Source organism: Hyla sarda, chromosome 1 (genome assembly GCF_029499605.1).
Source record: "Hyla sarda isolate aHylSar1 chromosome 1, aHylSar1.hap1, whole genome shotgun sequence".
Taxonomy (NCBI): Eukaryota; Metazoa; Chordata; class Amphibia; order Anura; family Hylidae; genus Hyla; species Hyla sarda.
Genome location: NC_079189.1, coordinates 48,187,925 through 48,208,459, shown reverse-complemented (window position 1 = coordinate 48,208,459; position 20,535 = coordinate 48,187,925). Strand labels below are relative to the sequence as shown.

Genomic DNA, 20,535 nt, shown 5'->3' with positions numbered 1-20,535 from the left:
TACAGCCATCAGAGGGTAGAGCAGGAACTGCAGCAGTGGTAAAATCAGCAGAAGTCAGCCAAGAGGAGGAAATCCGGGGCCTTTAGTGGAGACATACAATAGAGAATGCAACGTGGTGCCTGTGAGTGCAAAGACACACAGTATGCCGGCAGATGTCAACCAGCGGCGTTACACCCTGCAAATCCCTGTACTGCTATCCGGCACATCCCTGCACTGCTATCCTGCATGTGTATAAACTGGACTGGAATATCCAATCAATCTGCATGGGCATTTCACTGGCAAAACAGCTATATCAATGAAGTGCATGCACTGATTTGCAGTCTAATAGCGCCTCTCTATAGTATGGTGTGGTACTGTGCTGTTCGAACTTTACCTGTTTCAGGAGTAGCTGATCCTTTGCACTCCTGTATGTATCTTTGATACACTGTGTGTACTGTATAGGACCCTGAAGAAGCCTCTGTCCACTATGTATGCAGTGATCTATATATTCTAGCTCCTATTAATGACTTGGAGTCCTTACGTGTAAGAACGTGCTTAAAGGGGTACTCCGGTGGAAAACAATTTATTTTAAATCAACTGGTGCCAGAAAGTTAGACAGATTTGTAAACCATTTTATTAAAAAATCTTTTCTTTTTGAATTTCCTTTCTGTCTGACCACAGTGCTCTCTGCTGACACCTCTGTCCATGCCAGGAACTGTCCAGAGTAGAAGCAAATCCCCAAAGCAAACCTATCCTGCTCTGGACAGTTCCTGACATGGACAGAGGTGTCAGCAGAGAGCACTCTGGACAGACAGAAAGGAAATTCAAAAAGAAAAGAACTTTCTCTGTAGTATACAGCAGCTGAGAAGTACTGGAAGGATTAAGATTTTTTAATAGAAGTAATTTACAAATCTGTATATCTTTCTGGCACCGGTTGATATACTCTGAATTGTTTGTATCCCTTTAATCTGTAAGTATTCTGGAGTTATGATCTTAAGATACAATGTCCCTTGTGGAACCAATTAATATTGTAACTTGAGGGACCACTGTACTTCCATGTCCTTGTAGTTCTACATCCGTTCTCATTCATCACTGTACATCCAATACTGCATTCAGCACAGGCAGCCTATGTGTCCTTGTCCTGTCTCTTCCTGTGTACAGCGGACAGGGCTCTGGGTTGGTCCGAATTTGGAGTGATGATCCCTGTGAATAGCCGAGATGCCTGTCCAGTGTGTAACATGGGCTGAATCATGCTGCATGGACATTTCTTCCTTCTCTCTATTGGTAATCGTATTAAAGGGAGGGTTCCTATTGACAAGCTGCTCTGTTGATTTAAAAGCTTTTATAAAAAGAACAATTGTTCTTGCAGCGTTCCCAGTCCAGACCGTTTCTATCACATACACTGACACGCTGCAAAAGAGGCGTTGACAGGACCCTGACAGAGAATTAACAGGGAAAGTGACGCCAGCGCCATATTCTATGTAGTGTTCATCACATGGCACTGACAGCGAGCGGAATAAGATAGTTCTAACCAGTTTAGTTCTAAAAACTGTCATTACGGGTTATATCCAATAACTTCGTGTAGGTCAGATTTGACATAGATTTCGGTGTGGACTCCGCATAAAAATTTGTGTCAAATATGATGGCAATATGCACCCCATGCCCGGGAATGGTTTCCCACAACTTCAGATGCAACGAAAAAATGGAAATAAAGAAGATTAGCCACACTAAGGCTAGGTTCACACTATGGAATTTCTGGGCAGCATTTCTGCCGGAGATTGAGCCAGCGGCACTGGGACTGCGCGGACTACATTGCCGTCCCCATAGATGACAATGCATTTCCGAGCAGATCTCCCAAAGAGCCTACCAGAAATGCATTGCAGTCTATGGGGGCAGCAAACAGTCTGCTCGGTCCTAGTGCAACCAGCTCGATCTCCGGCAGAAATTCTGCCCAGAAATTCTGCAGTGTGAACCTAGCCTAAATGACAATGCGGTTAATCCACTTCGGATCTTCTCAAATTTCTGCCTGTAGATACATGGTGAATATTAATCTGATGTGTGAACATACCCTTAAAGCCTCCATACAGTTAAAGGAGATATCCAGTGCTGAAAAACCTATCCCCTATCCTGAGGATAGGGGATAAGTTTCAGATCACGGGGGGTCCGACCGCTGGGGCCCCCCACGATCTCCTGTACGGGGCCCCGGCAGCCCGCGGGAAGGGGGCGTGTTGACCACCGCACGAAGCGGCAGCTGACACACCCCCTCAATACAACTCTATGGCAGAGCCGGAGTGCTGCTTTCAGCAATCTCCGGCTCTGCCATAACAATGCATTGAGGGGCGTGTCGGCTGCTGCTTTGTGCGGTGGTCGACACCCACTATCTGGCCAGTTAGCCGGGGCCCTGTACAGGAGATCGCAGGGGGCCCCAGCGGTCAGACCCCTCACGATCTGAAACTTATCCCCTATCCTTAGGATAGTGGATAAGTTTTTCAGCACTGGACTACCCCTTTAAGACATATGTTGGTCGAACCCCGCGATTTCAGCAGGATTAGCCAAGCATCTAATACAGTGTTTTCCAAACAGTGTGTCTCCAGCTGTTGCAAAACTACAACTCCTAGCATGCCCGGACAGCCTTTGGCTGTCCAGACATGCTGGGAGTTGAAGTTTTGCAACAGCTGGAGACCCTGTTTGGAAAACACTAATCTAATGTGTATGTAAGCCTGGGCGTTCTAGTTTTGCAACAGCTGGAGACACACTCCCCAACAAATGATTTCCAGGGAAAGTCTTAACAATTTAGGTCATATGCATGCTCAACCAAGCTGTGCGTTCATGTATATAGAGGAATCAGGAGAGAACTGCTGTTGTCAAGTGAGTAGCTAGGAGCTGACACAGGGCAGCAGTTGCATTAAGACCCTAGTGCTTGTTGAAGCCCAATAGCCCCTCTGCCACCAGACACCAGTATTATAAGTGGCACAGCTCTGCCAGTCTAGAAGCCTTTTCTTTTTACATCATTGCAAAATTAAAAGGGTTATCCAGGAAAAAACTTCTTTTTTTTTTATATATATCAACAGGCTCCGGAAAGTTAAACAGATTTGTAAATTAATTTTATTAAAAAATCTAAATTCTTTCAGTATTTATGAGCTGCTGAAGTTGAGTTGTTCTTTTCTGTCTAAGTGCTCTCTGATGACACCTGTCGCGGGAACTGTCCAGAGTAGGAGCAAATCCCCATAGCAAACCTCTTCTACTCTGTGCAGTTCCCGAGACATGCAGAGATGTCAGCAGAGAGCATTGTTGCCAGACAGAAAACAACAACTCAACTTCAGCAGCTGATAATTATTGGAAAGATTAAGATTTTTTAATAGAAGTAATTTACAAATCTGTTAAACTTTCTGGAGCCAGTTGATTATATATATATATATATATATATATATATATAAAGTTTTTTCCTGCAATACCCCTTTAATATACAGTACTTGAATATACTTTGAGTTATTTTATTCCTCACCATTTCAAGATCTCTGCTTGCTGTCAGATAAAGGACCTATTCTTAATCATGTCCAGGGGTTAATAATCTATAAAGCACTAAGAGATTTTGATACAAATGATTCAGTCTAGGTTATCTTTTGTAAACTGAACACAACCACAACAGCAGAGATTTCTCCAGATGGTTTGCTACAATGTATCAGTCTGCAATTTAGGCTGATACAGCAATACTAATAATACAGTGTTTTTAAACCATACTTTATGCAGCTGTTATTTGAGCCATAAAGTTGCTCATACACCTCAGACTAAAGTCGGCCAAACCCGACTACTCCAGCAGGTTTGGCCGATGTTTGGCGGCCTCCCAACTCTCCACTGACAGGTGATGTTGAAGGAGAGAAGAGTCGGGCATGTTTACCTGTGCGCCAGAGGGAAACGCCACCAGACGACTGACATATGTAAAGGGGGCCATATTAAAAGTGCATGGCCACCTTAAAGGGGTACTCCGGCACTAAGACATCTTTTCCCCTATCCAAAGGAAAGGGGATAAAATGCCAGATCTTGGGGGTCCCGTCGCTGGGGACCCCCGTGATCTTGCACCCCGTTACAATCAGTCCCCGGAGCATGTTCGCTCCGGGTCTGATTACTGGCGATCACGGGGCCGGAGCATTGTGACGTCACGGCTCCGCCCCGTATGACGTCACGCTCCGCCCCCTCAATGCAAGCCTATGGGAGGGGGCGTGGTGGCTGTCACGCCCCCTCCCATAGGCTTGCATTCAGGGGGCGGAGCTTGACGTCACACGGAGGCGGAGCCGTGACGTCACAATGCTCCGGCCCTGTGATCGCCAGTAATCAGACCGGGGACTGATTGTAACGGGGTGCTGCGTGCAAGATCACGGGGGTCCCCAGTGGCGGGACCCCCTGCGATCAGGCATCTTATCCCATATCCTTTCGATAGGGGATAAGATGTCTTAGTGCCGGAGAACCCCTTTAAAATAACCATTCGAAAGTGTGTGTGTCCATGGTTCTCATCTAGTGAATGTAAGCACCAATATATCTCACACATCTAAACTATTATGAACCAGGAGTCCTGAAAACAAGATCATCAGACTAAAGTGTGAACCTTACGAACTTGTGTCTTATTTTTAGCATCGCTAGATTTGTCTTTAATACATTCCCATTAAAAATGTACTCTGCACTTTGCAAGTTAAAACTTTCTAAAAATTGCATTTTCTATTGGAACATAGTTAAAGTGTATACTACGGGGGCCACAAGTGATTCTGTCTTGTCAAAATACACAGAAAATAATGAATCATTGATAGGTACATAATACACAGGCTAATATGTTAGAAAATAGCATCTACTGCAATTTACTGTACAGAATCACTTACGCTGCAAGACCGATAATCCAAAGCTGAAGGAGGCAGCAGTGGATCCCAGGTTGTAATGCATCCAGCTACAACAGCTGCAGGTTGAGCAAAGTTAATACCTCTGCTGGGTTTCCCCTTTTGGATATGTATATCTATCTATCTATACGTTTTTAACTGGTGCTGATCCTGGCCGTGTGCTTAAATCCTGGTTTTCATCTTTTTTATGGCTCCTAAGTTGCTTGTTTATGTTGCGCACATTGCATGCAGTTCACTGAGGAGGAGGGGTGGTCCCTGCACCGCCAGGAGCCTGCACTGAGCACTGCTTGTCCTGCCCACACTTCCTGTATTTTGTCGCAGCAGAGAGAACACACAGTAACTGCAAGGAAAAGACAGTGTTCTGGACAGCGGAGGGACCCCTAGTGGTAAGAAGTATGGAGCATTTTTCACTCAAACATATGCACAATTTTTAACCAATGTAGATTACAAATATACATAAAGGGGATATGTATCATGTGAGATTATTTTGCTGTTTGGCAAAGACTGCAAATAATCGCACAATTTCTGAGCAAGCTTGCAAAAGGGGCGTGGTCCAGTGGTTTTGAGTAATTGGGCATACCTGCCCACATCGCTAGATTTATAGCAGTTTACACTGGCAAACCAGCATAAACTGCAGTCAAATTCTCTGCTTGCCCAGACACAAAGAGATTTAATCATGGGCGCACGGGCTCGCTGGATTTATGTAGAGGTGTCCGCCTCTACATAAATTCAGCAAGCCTGTTTGCTGGCAGTGGAGTATTTGCGCTGGGTGAGGCTTGATAAATGGCCCCCATAATGTTATTATCAACATTATATAAAAAAAAAAAAATGGAAATTAAAGAGCCCAACAAGACTAGGGATGTTATTAAAGCTAGAAACACCCATCTGTAGACAGCTGTTTCATCATTCTTTCCCCCTATTCAATACAGGGAGTAGGGTTCTGATTGGCTAGAATAGGTAGGTACTGGTTTTCATGGAGGAGATTCAGCTGGTGTATTGAGTCGGACAGGTAATGATTCATGAGAAAAGTATGCTTCCCCCCTAAGTTATGTTTTGCCCCCACAATAAAATGGCCAGATCCCTGCATCTCCATGCAGTGTCATATGCTGCAGGCCTGAGTCTATGACCCGCGAACAGGATCCCTGCAGAAGCCGGAGCGATTATATGATGTCATCACACCTGCCTGGGGATCCTGTCTTGCAGCTCCTGGGCTGCAGACATGAAGACACAGAAGCTCCGTACATTGTCTATGGATAGGTCAGAATTATTGCTTATTATTATTTTAATGTAGCCTATAAAGTGGACATTATAACTTGAATAATATAGGGGGGAGGACAATATGGCGGACAGTATATGTTTAGGACCAAGGACAATATGGCAGACAATATATGTTTAGGACCAAGGACAATATGGTGGACAATATATGTTTAGGACCAGGGACAATATGGCAGACAATATATGTTTAGGACCAAGGACAATATGGCAGACAATATATGTTTAGGACCAAGGACAATATGGCAGACAATATAAGTTTAGGACCAAGGACAATATGGCAGACAATATATGTTTAGGACCAAGGACAATATGGCAGACAATATATGTTTAGGACCAAGGACAATATGGCAGACAATATATATTTAGGACCAAGGACAATATGGCAGACAATATATATTTAGGACCAAGGACAATATGGCTGACAATATATGTTTAGGACCAAGGACAATATGGCAGACAATATATGTTTAGGACCAAGGACAATATGGCAGACAATATATGTTTAGGACCAAGGACAATATGGCAGACAATATAAGTTTAGGACCAAGGACAATATGGCTGACAATATATGTTTAGGACCAAGGACAATATGGCAGACAATATATGTTTAGGACCAAGGACAATATGGCAGACAATATAAGTTTAGGACCAAGGACAATATGGCGGACAATATATGTTTAGGACCAAGGACAATATGACAGACAATATATGTTTAGGGCCAAGGACAATATGGCAGACAATATATGTTTAGGACCAAGGACAATATGGCAGATAATATATGCTTAGGGCCAAGGACAATATGGCAGACAATATATGTTTAGGGCCAAGGACAATATGGCAGACAATATATGTTTAGGACAAGGACAATATGGTCGGATATCTATACTAAAGAGGCATTATTACATATAGGGTGATATGGGGGCATCTTTACCAAGGGGGCATTATTACATACAGGGAAATTTAGGGGATCCTCTCAATTATTCAGGCATTATTACTATACACTAGCCACTCTTCACCACTGATAATACATGCAGGCAGCTAGCTATCCCCACGTGCCACACCACAGAAGACAAGGGTATATCAGGCAGACGTTCACTTCATTTGTAGTGCCCAGTAGGCACGGCCGTGTAGTCAAGTACAGTATATAATTAATTGGGGGGGGGGGGCCTAATATTATATGGGTGCACTGATTTGGGTTTAGCTGCTATATGGGGGCACAGAGGAGTCCTAATTACTATATGGGGGCACAGAGTTGGGCCTAGCTACTATATGGGGGCACAGAGAAGAGGGGGCACTATTAATGTGTGGGGCAATACAGATGGGAAGTTTGTTTAGAGGTAGGAAAGGTGTTGGAATGAGTAGCCTAACATGTTTGTCTGGCAGATTCTGTGGAGTATGGTGGTGGGCAGGAGAAGTCTTCATAATATGGGGCTGGATGGAGAAGAAAAGGGAGAGTGAACGACTCCGATCGGAGAAGATGTCAATTGTGAGTCACCTGATTTAACTGTATGTATATTACTGCTATTTTTTATTTATTTTTTTTATTGGCAGGGGTTGGAGGCGCTGATACAGCCCCTTGCCAGGGATGCAAGGAGCACTAGGTACACCTCTGCAAAACCGTACAATACAGGGTCGGCCAGAGAGATTAAGATGCTCATTGTTAGGCTCTTTCCACTCTAGCTAATAGAAGGGGGTCTACACATATAGATCCGATTCTGTGACGTCCTATAAGGCATGAGACACCCCTCAAAATAATTCCCCATCATCACTTCCTTTGGCAGAGTCCTGCTGCTCTTACAGTATAAACCCCCCTTCCTTACCTTCTTTCCCCTAGTTCACAGGCCTAGATGCAGAAGTCAAATAAAACTACAACTCCCAGCATGCCTGGACAGCCAACGGCTGTCCAGGCATGCTGGGAATTGTAGTTTTGCAACATCTGGAGGGCCACAGTTTGGGGACCACTGATCTAGAGCATGAGTGTAACCAGTAACCAAAGGCCCCCCCCAAGTACGTTCTGAATATGAAAAGATTAAGATTATTTTGGCACATACCTCCGCTTTCTGACGATTTCTCAGTTTCTTTCCTTGAAGAGCTTCTTGCTCTTTAGGACTTTTATATGTGCTCTCAGGGACCTGTAATACACAAAAGACAAATATTTACAACAATGGCCTTACCAGTAAATACTCATATAATTACTGATCCTATTCTCCATGGCATCCGGAGGGTCAATGTGATATCACCAAAAAAGACCATTGTTTTCTATGGGATAATGTTCCCTACTGTAATTTATTAAGAGTAAGAATACGTCCTTATACATTCATTTATACAGGTCAAATAGGTCCAGGGTGTCTTCCAATATTCTTTTTCCTTTACAGGAGAGGGACATTGTTTCTTATCACAGACACCTCAGATGCAGCAGAACCTCTTAGAAGTGTAAAAGAAAGATTTCTGCCTATCATGATTTACTGATTGATTAGTATGGAAATTCTTCGTGCTTTACAACATGAAGTTCTGCGGTAGCTAAGATGTGTATTATGATAATCTGCAAAGCATTATCTATAGAACATATATACTTCAAGAAAAAAGCGTCACTCCAAAATGGCAAAAAAAATGGCGCAGGTCCGAAAGTGCGCTCAACCTTCGGAGCGCGCCCCCCAGTCTGACGACACTTCTCATCCAGACTTCCGTGAACATCCGGCACATGAACATACGCTGGTTGTTACACGAAGTCGCCATACTTCTCGAGGGCAAGTAGAATACCATGTGGGCATGCTCATTCATATTCTCAGTACCTCAGGGGCCATCTTTATAACTGGAAACGATGCCCACACTATGGGGGAGATTTATCAAAAACCTGCGCAGAGTAAAGGTTGCCCAGTTGCCCATAGCAACCAATCAGATTGCTTCTTTCATTTTTCAAAGGGCTTGTTAAAAATGAAAGAAGAAATCTGATTGGTTGCTATGGGCAACTGCACCACTCTTCCTCTACACTGGTTTTGATGAATCTCCCCCTATGTTCCACAAGCCAAGTATATAGATGAATCGTGGTTACCAAATCATCTATATACTTGGCTTGTGAAACAAAGTGTGGGCATCGTTTCCTGCCCCTGAGGTACTGAGAATATGAATAAGCATGCCCACATGGTATTCTACTTGCCCTCGAGAAGTATGGCGACTTCGCGTAACAACTAGCGTATGCGTATGGGCCGGATGTTCATGGAATTCTGGATAAGAAGTGTCGTCAGACTGGGAGGCACACTCTGAAGGTTGAGCGCACTTCCGGACCTGCGCTCACACAGGGGGGTATTTATTAGAGATGAGCGAACTTACAGTAAATTCGATTCGTCACGAACTTCTCGGCTCGGCAGTTGATGACTTTTCCTGCATAAATTAGTTCAGCCTTCAGGTGCTCCGGTGGGCTGGAAAAGGTGGATACAGTCCTAGGAAAGAGTCTCCTAGGAATGTATCCACCTTTTCCAGCGCACGGGAGCACCGGAAAGCTGAACTAATTTATGCAGGATAAGTCATCAACTGCCGAGCCGAGAAGTTCGTGACGAATCGAATTTACTGTAAGTTCGCTCATCTCTAGTATTTATCAATTTTGCCTGTTGACAGTTATTTTTACCCCTTTTTTTTTTTTCACTTTGGTTTTCGTGGACATGCACCAAATTTATCATTTGGCGCACGTTGTTAGTAATTTTGGTTCAAATGTTGAAATCAGCTGTTCACAGCGCCTTTTACATGGAACTTACCGCCACAGAGGACAGCGCATTTTACCCTGTAGAGCGGCCATATTGGAGTCCCTCCTGCAGTATTATCAGCAAGCGACATGAATTATTTTCTTTTGTGGGGTTTATAGCCACCATGTGAAATGGATTTTATTTTCAACTTGAGTAGTTGTTATTTTTTTTTTTTTTTTGTTACTTTAGTGCAGTGGTCTTCAACCTTCGGACCTCCAGATGTTGCAAAACTACAATTCCCAGCATGCCCGGACAGCCGTTGGCTGTCCGGGCATGCTGGGAGTTGTAGTTTTGCAACATCTGGAGGCACGCAGGTTGGAGACCACTGCTTTAGTGCTTACCTTTCCTGAACCTGTGCGGCCATGTCCAATGCTGGCTCAACGGAGGGTGAAGGTCCCTCAGAGACAACTATGTCGCAGGATAGTATTGAGCAGCCATGGAGGTGTCGCTGCTTTCACAAAAAAGATTTTTTAATGTATTTTGATGCCTTTACATTTTCTGACATTGCTATGTGTGTTTTCCATGTGCAAAATTTCTTGGCGGTGAATTGCGCCCCCAAAAAAACCTAAAGGCGCAAAATTGCGCCAAAGATCGATTGGCGCAAATGATGAATTACTGACTAAAGTTAAAATCGCACACAGGACCGTGTGATTTTGAGAAAGTTGTAAAAATGACAGTGGAGAAGATGCGCAAAACTTTGGCACAAAAAGACACTGCGCCAAAGTGTTGCGCCAAAGTTACGGGGAAAAAAAACACATAAATCCTTTGATAAATACCCCCCACAATGTTTACAAACGACAGACGTGATGGTGGAACAGCGAATCAGATCCTGAATGCATGGTTACGGAGGTGAGAGGACACCTACTTTATGATATGTAAACACAACTGTATAACTGATCTGTGGCTTTATGGTGATTAATAAGATCAGAACACATGGGGTGAGAGGACACTGGATAAGATAACACAGGGATATATTATAGATTATGTGAAATGTTGTATATTATTGTATCTTTATACTTAAAGGGGTATTCCAGGCAAAAAATTTTTATATATCAACTGGCTCCGGAAAGTTAAACAGATTTGTAAATTACTTCCATTAAAAAATCTTAATCCTTCCAATAGTTATTAGCTTCTGAAGTTTTCTGTCTAACTGCTCAATGATGATGTCACGTCCCGGGAGCTGTGCATGATGGGAGAATATCCCTTGCATGATGGGGAAAATATCCCCATAGGAGCTGCACAGCTCCCAGGACGCGAGTCATCAGAAAGCAGTTAGACAGAAAACAGCAACTCAACTTCAGAAGCTGATAACTATTGGAAGGATTAAGATTTTTTAATAGAAGTAATTTACAAATCTGTTTAACTTTCTGGAGCCAGTTGATATATAAAAAAAAGTTTTCACCTGGAATACCCCTTTAATTGATGTAAATGAAGTTTTGTGATGTCATCGGTGATTACCATATATAAGGAAGTGATGTAACACTACTGAATTGCTTGAGAAAGGCCTCATGGTGAGGCTGAAACGTCGCATTGTACCTGATGGGTGAATAAAAGAAACCATTTTTTTGCCATTTTGGTGTGACGCTTTTTTCTTGAAATTTATGAAGAAAGGTTTTGGAGTTTGAACTTGTTGAAGTTGAGCACCCGCCGGTGACTAAAAGTCACTTTTCAGTGCCAGTTTTTCCCACATTCTTCTCTTTTTTTATAGAACATATATATATATATATATATATATATATATATATATATATATAGATCACACAATATAATTTTTTTAACATTGTACCCTGTGTCACTCCATGCCTCTACAGCAGTGTTTCCCAACCATTGTGCCTCCAGCTGTTGCAAAACTATGATTTGCAAAACTCACAAAACAGCCTTCGGCTGTCCGGGCATGCTGGAAGTTGTAGTTTTGCAACAGCTGGAGGCACACTGGTTGGGATACACTGCTCTACAGTGATATTCATCAGAGCCAATCATATAAGGTATACATTGCAAAATACTGTACTGAGCCTAACATTTATTTTCAAAGGGGTTTTCCCTGAGGATGATGGACCCCAACGGTCATAAAAATAAGAGTGCGGTGCCCCCTTGAATCAGTTCTGTAGCTACATTCAGCTCTATGGGGTGGACGAAAGGAATGGAGCGCTGTACTTCTGCAGATGAGTGTCTTTTGTGGGTAAATCTGTTTAGGGTAAGGTCACACAAAGCGAATACGCTGCGCATTTTGCTGCGTATATTCCTACCCAATGAAGTCAATAGGTAGCAAAATCAGCTGCAGGACATACGCAGCAAAATACGCAGCGTGTACGCTACCTGTGACCCTACCCTTAAAGGAGAACTGTAGTGCAATATAACTTATTGCCGCCCCCTGCCTTTTTCCACCTACAGCTCCCTGTGTATCTCTGTACCTGGTGAATGTTTTATGCAAGCCTTCTGCAATAAAGATTAACCACTGTCCCAGCAACATTGTGGTGAGTGCGTCTTCCATCTTGCTCTACTGTATCAATATAACCTATCCCCTATCCGAAAGATAGGGGATAAGTTATAGATCGCGGGGGGTCCAACCACTGGAGCCCCCCGCGAACTCCTATACATGGCCGCGGCAGTATGCTTGGAAGGGGGCGTACCATCCCTGCATGACGCGGCGGCCGACACACTCCCTCTATGTATCCCATAGAGATACATGCAAGGGGCTTGTCTGCCGCAGCTTCCTGCTGGGGATGACACGGTGCTTCCTGAAGACTGCCGGGGCCCAGTACCGGAGATCGTGGGGCCTTCGGATAGGGCATAAGTTATATTGCACTACAGTACTTTAAGGTTAGGTTCACCTGTGCCATATTTTTCTGTGTATTTGCTGCTGCATATTTTCCTACCCATTGAAGTTACTGGGTAGTAAAATCAGCTGCGTATTTTCCAACCCATTGACTTCAATAAGTAGGAAAATATGCAGCAGCAAATACGGCATGTGTTATCCTACCCTAAAGAGATTGGCTCAGATTTATCAAACTGTGTGAGAGAAAAAAATTGAGTGATTTTCCCACAGCGACCAATCACAGCTCAGGTAACTAGCTGAGGTAAAGAGAAAGCGGAACTGTGATTGGTCCATGTTGAAAAATCTCTCTATATTTTCTCCCACAGTTTGATAAATCAGGGCCATTTTCTCAGAATTTTTCTTCTGTCACGACCACAGTGCTCTCTGCTGACCTCTGCTGTCTATTTTGGGGAACTGTCCAGAGCAGCATATGTTTGCTATGGGGATTTTCTCCTGCTCTGGACAGTTCCTAAAATGGACAGCAGAGGTCAGCAGAGAGCACTGTGGTCGTGACAGAAGAAAAATCCAAAAAGAAAAGCATTTCCTCTGTAGTATACAGCCACTAATAAGTACTGGAAGGATTAAGATTTTTTAATAGAACTTTCTAGCACCAGTGGATTTAAAATTTTTTATTTTTTTTTCCACCGGAGTACCCCTTTAATACGACATGCCAATTGGTCGTGGTCCAACAACTTTAACCCCCATCAAGCACTAGATTGCATTACCGGCACATTATAGTCCATGTCAAACCATAGTGCTGCTCAGAAAATCCACAGCTGAGCTGACATATGAAGTGACCCTTTTCTCTCGCAATCTGCATGGGTCCCAGCAACTGGACCAATGCCAGGCCATCAGTTACACAGTGGTGGGATATCCTAGCAGTATGCCATCATGCCTCTCCTGAGTTACTAGGAAGTTAACATTGTGTCCCAGATAAATGATAGAACAAATAGAAACAAACAACATAAAAATTATCACAATTGTATGCCTGGACCATGTCTCACAGATGATGACTACTTACCGGTTGGTGAGGCTTTTGGATGGGTATTTTTTGTGGTACCGGTATGGTTCTGGGCTTTGGCTTTGTTAAACTGAACTCCTTCACCTCCGTCACTTTTGAGCCTTTTACTACATTAGGACCACTCACTATCTTACTTTCAATAGCATCCACTAAGTTCAGAACTTCGGGCTGCCACCTAGTGGAGCAAAAAACACACATTGGTTCCAGAATACAACATAAAGCGTCGGCTGTAACAAATGAATCATGAGCAGTAAATACATTCACAGACGGGAGGTTCGGGGAACATTAGAGAAGCAATGAAATGGAAAATGGAAACATCTGGAATACTATGAAAAATCATTTGTAATACACACAATACATTCAGGAATATCACTTGTTCTCGTGCATAATAGAATTTTATAGAGATATAGTCCATTTTTACAACAAGTTCTCACAATGACTGATGTAGCCCGCTCACCTGCAGCACTCTTCCTCACTTGCATGAAAGGAGCCACTCCACCATGTACCAGAGAAGCAAAAGGAGAAGGCCCAGTGCGAGAATTCTTTATAAAAGGCAAATATTTTATTCATTCAAGTGAAATTAATTATATAAATAACATCCAGTACAGCAATAGCCTGACGTGTTTCGCTCACTACAAGAGCTTAGTCATAGACTGCCTATGACTAAGCTCATGTAGTAAGCGAAATGCATAAAGCAATTGCCCCCTAGATGTTGCTATTTTTACTTGAAGAAATAAAATATTTGCCTTTTTATAAAGAATTCTCACACGGGACCTTCTGCTCTTGCTTATTTTGATAGTCCCTTTATGTTTTGTTGGCACGGCTTTGAGAATGTATTTACTACACAGTGAAAGTCTTCCAAAACACTAAGAAAGTCTATATCGTGGAGGTAAAAGTGACCTGCGGCAGCGCCCATATAGATGGGAGACTCCACCATGTGCCCCACATATTTCTCCTCTATAACCGGGAATAGAAATCCAATCTGTATGAACAGTTCCAATTTTAGAGGAATAAAGCTTTCCTTGTATTACAAGGACAGTCATTCATCTAAATGGCTGAGATTTAATGGGGTACTCCACTGGCCAGCGTTCGGAACATTTAGTTACGAACGCTGTGTGCGCGCTGCGGGGGTCAACTACACCCCTCGTACCGCCACGCCCCCTCCCATAGACTTGCATTGAGGGAGAGTGGCATGACATCATGAGGGGTGTGGAGTACCCCTTTAATACTAAATTTATACCTAGCTGGCTGTAACTTCCCATGGCAAATTCAGCTGGGACCATGATGACAGGCTGATTGCTGTGGGGGCCACATACTGAAAGGAGTGGTCTCCGATGAGGAGCTTGTGGCCTTGATTTTATACCCATACCTTCCATAGGAAAATACTCACTTTAGCAATGGATTAATCCAGTTTTCCTTCACATAATTTGAATCGTATATCTGGCTCCATTCATCTTTTATCCAGGTGTTCAGATTCAGGACATCACAGAAAAACCTAAGAAACTGAAAAAAGGCGTTCTCATCAGTAAGAGCATGACAAGAAACTAAACATGTGTATGGCAAGCTTTAGAAGAAAACCTGAATATCTCATTTAGATGATATCACTAAAAAAGGTGTATTCACAGTGAGATGAATGTGCTTTATTACCTGGATTACTGCAAGAATGAAAACTGTGCAAAAACTGCAACATCAATAAACTGTTATTTTGCCAAAAGTATACCCAAAGGGAACTTAAAGGGGTACTCCGGCCCCAATACATCTTATCCCCTATCCAAAGGATAGGGGATAAGATGTCTGATCACGGGGGTCCCCATTCTGTCATTTAGCACCCACCTTTGCGAACTCTCCGCAGCGCAGGAGGCTCCAAGTGTGCAGCGTGCCGACCATGGGGCCGGAGTATCGTGACATCACAACTCCACCCCCCCGTGGTCGTCACGCTGCACACTCGGAGCCTCCTGCACTGCGGAGAGCTTGCAAAGGTAGTTGCTGAATGACAGATTGCGGTGGTCCCCAGCGGCGGGACCCCTGCGATCAGACATCTTATCCCCTATTTGGATAGGGGATAAGATGTATTAGGTCCAGAGTACCCCTTTAAAAACAGAGCCTAAAATATTGGCAGGCAAAACACTATGGAGGATATTTATCAACGTATTTAAAGCTTTTTGTGCGCACATTTTGTGCGACTTTTGTGGGTACGCATAAAGTTGCAAACTGGCTTACCTAAGCAATTTACAGTTTTCCCTTTGCAGTGGTTGGGAATCTATGATGTGAGAATGTCGCATGTAGGCAAAAAAAGTTGCAAACCCCTTAAAAAAAGTCTCAAGTCTGACCTGGAGTACGAAACTTTCTGTGGTAAGCACTTTTAAAAAGTCACAGAAAAGTCTCAACTGAGACTTTTGTGTTTTGCTTACGTGCTCCAAATTTATCAACCCCCTGTCCCGGGGGACCAAGGTAGATAACGGTATTTTTTTATTTTCATGTCGTCCCCAGCAACAAATAGTTGTTTTTATATCCGGGTAACCCCTTATCATTTAATAAAACTTTTGACACGTCACATGTCAGAGTATTCAGACCCCCACTGATCATTAGAACAAGCTGAAAGAAGCACACAGCTGTATGCTTCACTCCCTAGCTTGCTTCATAGACTTAGGCTGTGCACTTTGCTCCATTATAATGCTTTTCCTAGCTCTTTCTCAGACCCCTACTGATTACAACTTTTGACATGTCTTTTTTACGTGTCTAGCTTCTGTATTCCGCTCACAAATCCCTCCTATTTGCTCCTCACTCATCCTGACATCCCCAGCTAAGGAAAGGGAGTGTTCGTGGCAAGCACTGAGCCCGCCCTCACTCACCATGCATTCACTTACTCCCTGAGTCTGCTGTGCAGTGCTGTGTCTCTTCATCCAATTGCTGAAGGCTGCTCAGTAACCCCCACCTCAGGAGTCTGATAGATAGGACAGGAGTGAGCACAGAGGAGTGCTAGTTCTGCCCTCACTTTCTGGACTTTGTCTCAGCCTGAGCTTCAGCTTGGACAAAGATGATGCTGCAGCTGGACACCTAGTGGTCTCTTTTTTTTATAAGCCGTGACTTATTTAAAAAGGAGAAACATTTTTTTATTGAGTATATTAGAAAGGTTCATGTTTTTGCCAAAATGCACATCATATAAAAAGTATCTAATTCTGACAGTGCCCATTTAAAGAGTACCTATCATCATCTAAACTCTCCCTAATCCCCCTCCCATCTGTCCCTGATTCTCACTAACTCTATCCCTGTAATTATTTTCACTGAAAACCCCCTATAAATACCTTTTTTCAGCCCTGTACGGCAGCTCCGTCTCCTGCCTTGGGTGAAGGGGCGTCGCCCAGCAGGTGCATTGTCATCTGATGCCTGCCAGGGCTCACATCCGCCCTTCTTCTATGCTGCGATCCCTCTCGGGAGCGTGCATAGCGGCTGAGCACACGGCAGGGATGGCAGCAAAACTACTATTACCAGCTGGAGCCACCCTGTTTGTGAAAGACTAATCTATAAACTAATTTGCCCATGTATAATAAACTTATTTGGCCATGTACACTTTGAGTCATTGTAACTTACTAGCAGTTTTGCAGTTTAGCAGTATGGCTAATAGAAGACCCCGATCAGCATTATTGGGAGGCAGACCCGATCCACTCTTCTTGCAGGGCAGCGCTACACTGACATTTGGCCAGCGCGCGTCTGCTCTCCTGCTCAGGGGGAGGAGCCTGATGATGAGGCTGGCCATGTCAGGAGCACGCCCCACTGTGCTGCGGGCACAGCGCTCGCTGCCGCCGGGAGAGCGCTGTGCTCGTCACGTGTCCTGACCGCAGTCTGAGATTTCAGATTTATGCCAGGCCGGCATGAGGCCGAAATCAATAACAGACTAGTGGCCAGGACATATAGGGAGACCCCCTAGTGGTGGGTTTTCCCAAATGAAAAAAATATATAGATTTTTTTTTAAAGACACATTTAGGAACTTGTTATTTATACATTAACTAGCTGAGTCCCCGGCGTTGCCCGGTTTTTCCTTCCTAATCCTTGTTGGGGAGGAAAATAAACAAAAGGAGGAAGCTTTTGACTTCATATCCAGTCCTCATATATTGTTGTCATATCCCAACCCCATATCCCGACCTCCTATCCCATCCTCCTATCCCGTCCCTTATCTCGACCTCCTATCCCGACCTCCAATCTCGAGCTCCTATGCCGACCTTCTATCTTGACCTCCTATCCCGTCCTTCTTTCCCGTCCTCCTTTCTCGACCTCCTATCTCGACCTCCTATCCCATCCTCCTATCTCAACCTCCAATCCCCACCTCCTTTCCCGTCCTCCTATCCCGTCCTCCTATCTGGACCTCCTATCTGGACCTCCTATCTGGACCTCCTATCCCCACCTCATATCCCGTCCTCCTATCCTGTCCTCATATCTCGACCTCCTATCTGGACCTCCTATCCCGTCCTCCTATCCCGTCCTAATATCCCGTCCTCCTATCCCATCCTCCTATGCCGTCCTCCTATCCCGACCTCCCATCCCGTCCTCATATCCCGACCCGTAATATGTGTACCAGGTATTGAAATATCTCCAGCCGTATGGAAGTTATGTGGGAACATACATTTCCCATTGATTTCCATGGGACTTTAAATGAAAACCCTGACCCTCACAAATGGGGGTAGTTAAGGGTTAAATTAACTATCCTATATTTTAAGTGGACATATAAGTAACATGTGACCAAGTATTATGGAAATATCTCCAGCCATTTGGAAGTTATGCAGTAACATATATTTCCCATTGACTTGTATGGGACTTTAAACATAAACCCCGCCCCTGGCAAATGGGGGTGAGTAAGGGTTAAATCACCTATCCTATGTTTGTTGTTGACATATAAGTAACATGTGTGCCAAGTTTCATGTTAATATCTTTAGCTGTTTGGAAGTTTTTGTGGAACATACATACATACATACACACACACAAACACACACACACATTGAGTTTTATATATATATATACTAGCTGAGTACCCGGCATTGCCCGGTTTTTCCTTCCTAATCCTTTTTGGGGAGGAAAATAAACAAAGGAGGAAGCTTTTGACTTCATATGCAGTCCTCATATATTGTTTTCATATCCCAACCCCACATCCCGTCCTCCTATCTCGACCTCCTATACCGTCCTCCTATCCCGACCTCCTATCCCGTCCTCCTATCTCGACCTCCTATCCCGTCCTCCTATCCCGTCCTCCTATCCCGACCTCCTATCCCGACCTCCTATCCCGACCTCCTATGCCGACCTCATATCTCGACCTCCTATCCCATCCTCCTATCTCGAAATCCTATCCTGACCTCCTATCCAGACCTCCTATCCCGACCTCCTTTCCCGTCCTCATATGTCGACCTCCTATCTTGACCTCCTATCCCGTCCTCCTATCTCGACCTCCTATCCCAACCTCCTATCCACACCTCCTATCCCGTCCTCATATCCCGTCCTCCTATCTTGTCCTTCTATCCCGACATCCTACCCGACCTCCTATCCCGACCTCATATCCCGACCTCATATCTCGTCCTCATATCCCGTCCTCATATCCCGTCCTCCTATCCCGACCTCCCATCCCGTCCTCATATCCCGGCTCGTAATATGTGTACCAGGTAATGAAATAGCTCCAGCTGTATGAAAATTATATGGGAACATACATTTCCCATTGATTTGCATGGGACTTTAAAAAAAAAACCTGACCCTCACAAATGGGGGTAGTTAAGGGTTAAATTAACTATCCTATATTTTAAGTGGACATATAAGTAACATGTGACCAAGTATTATCGAAATATCTCCAGCCGTTTAGAAGTTATGCAGTAACATATATTTCCCATTGACTTGCATGGGACTTTAAACATAAGCCCCGCCCCTGGCAAATGGGGGTGAGTAAGGGTTAAATTATCTATTCTTTGTTTGTTGTTGACATATAAGTAACATGTGTGCAAAGTTTCATGTTAATATCTTTAGCCGTTTGGACGTTTTTGTGGAACATACATACATACATACACACATACATACATACATACACACATACATACATACACACATATATACATACACACACACACACTGAGTTTTATATATATAGATTTACAACATATAAAATCTTTTTGTGTTGACAGGCACTCTTTAATATTGCTTAAGATATCACTTAACGCAATATGAAGGACCTTGATAGATGGCGAATCTATGTTTCAACGTAAAATTCCTTGCAAATAGGAAATCAAGATACACAGCAAGCTCATTAATGCTCTAAAGGACTAGATATGTATGTATATATACACACACACATGTTTATGAATGTATATATATATATATATATATATATATATATATATATATACACACACACACAGTGGGGAAAAAAGTATTTAGTCAGCCACCAATTGTGCAAGTTGTCCCACTTAAAAAGATGAGAGAGGTCTGTCATTTTCATCATAGATATACCTCAACTATGAGAGACAGAATGGGGTAAAGAATACAGGAAATCACATTGTAGGTTTTCTAATGAATTAATTGGTAAATTCCTCGGTAAAATAAGTATTTGGTCCCTATAAACAAGCAAAATTTCTGGCTCTCACAGACCTGTAACAACTTCTTTAAGAGTCTCCTCTGTCCTCCACTTGTTACCTGTATTAATGGCTCCTGTTTGAACTTGTTATCAGTATAAAAGACACCTGTCCACAACCTCAATCACACTCCAAACTCCACTATGGTCAAGACCAAAGAGCTGTCGAAGGTCACCAGAAACAAAATTATAGACCTGCACCAGGCTGGGAAGAC

At 43.5% G+C, this 20,535-nt stretch overlaps 1 protein-coding gene across 3 annotated transcripts in view; it reads right to left on the bottom strand.

Moving 5' to 3' along the window:
• The window catches only part of CFAP99 (cilia and flagella associated protein 99), a 156,493-nt gene that overhangs the window by 87,351 nt on the left and 48,607 nt on the right, over positions 1–20,535 (bottom strand). For all 3 annotated transcript variants that reach the window (XM_056554965.1, XM_056554963.1, XM_056554964.1), the window contains exons 5-7: positions 15,107–15,219; positions 13,717–13,891; positions 8,192–8,272 (exon numbers count right to left, since the gene is read on the bottom strand). In XM_056554965.1, coding sequence (XP_056410940.1) covers positions 8,192–8,272; positions 13,717–13,891; positions 15,107–15,219 — 369 coding nt within the window. The remainder of the gene's footprint in view (positions 1–8,191; positions 8,273–13,716; positions 13,892–15,106; positions 15,220–20,535) is intronic.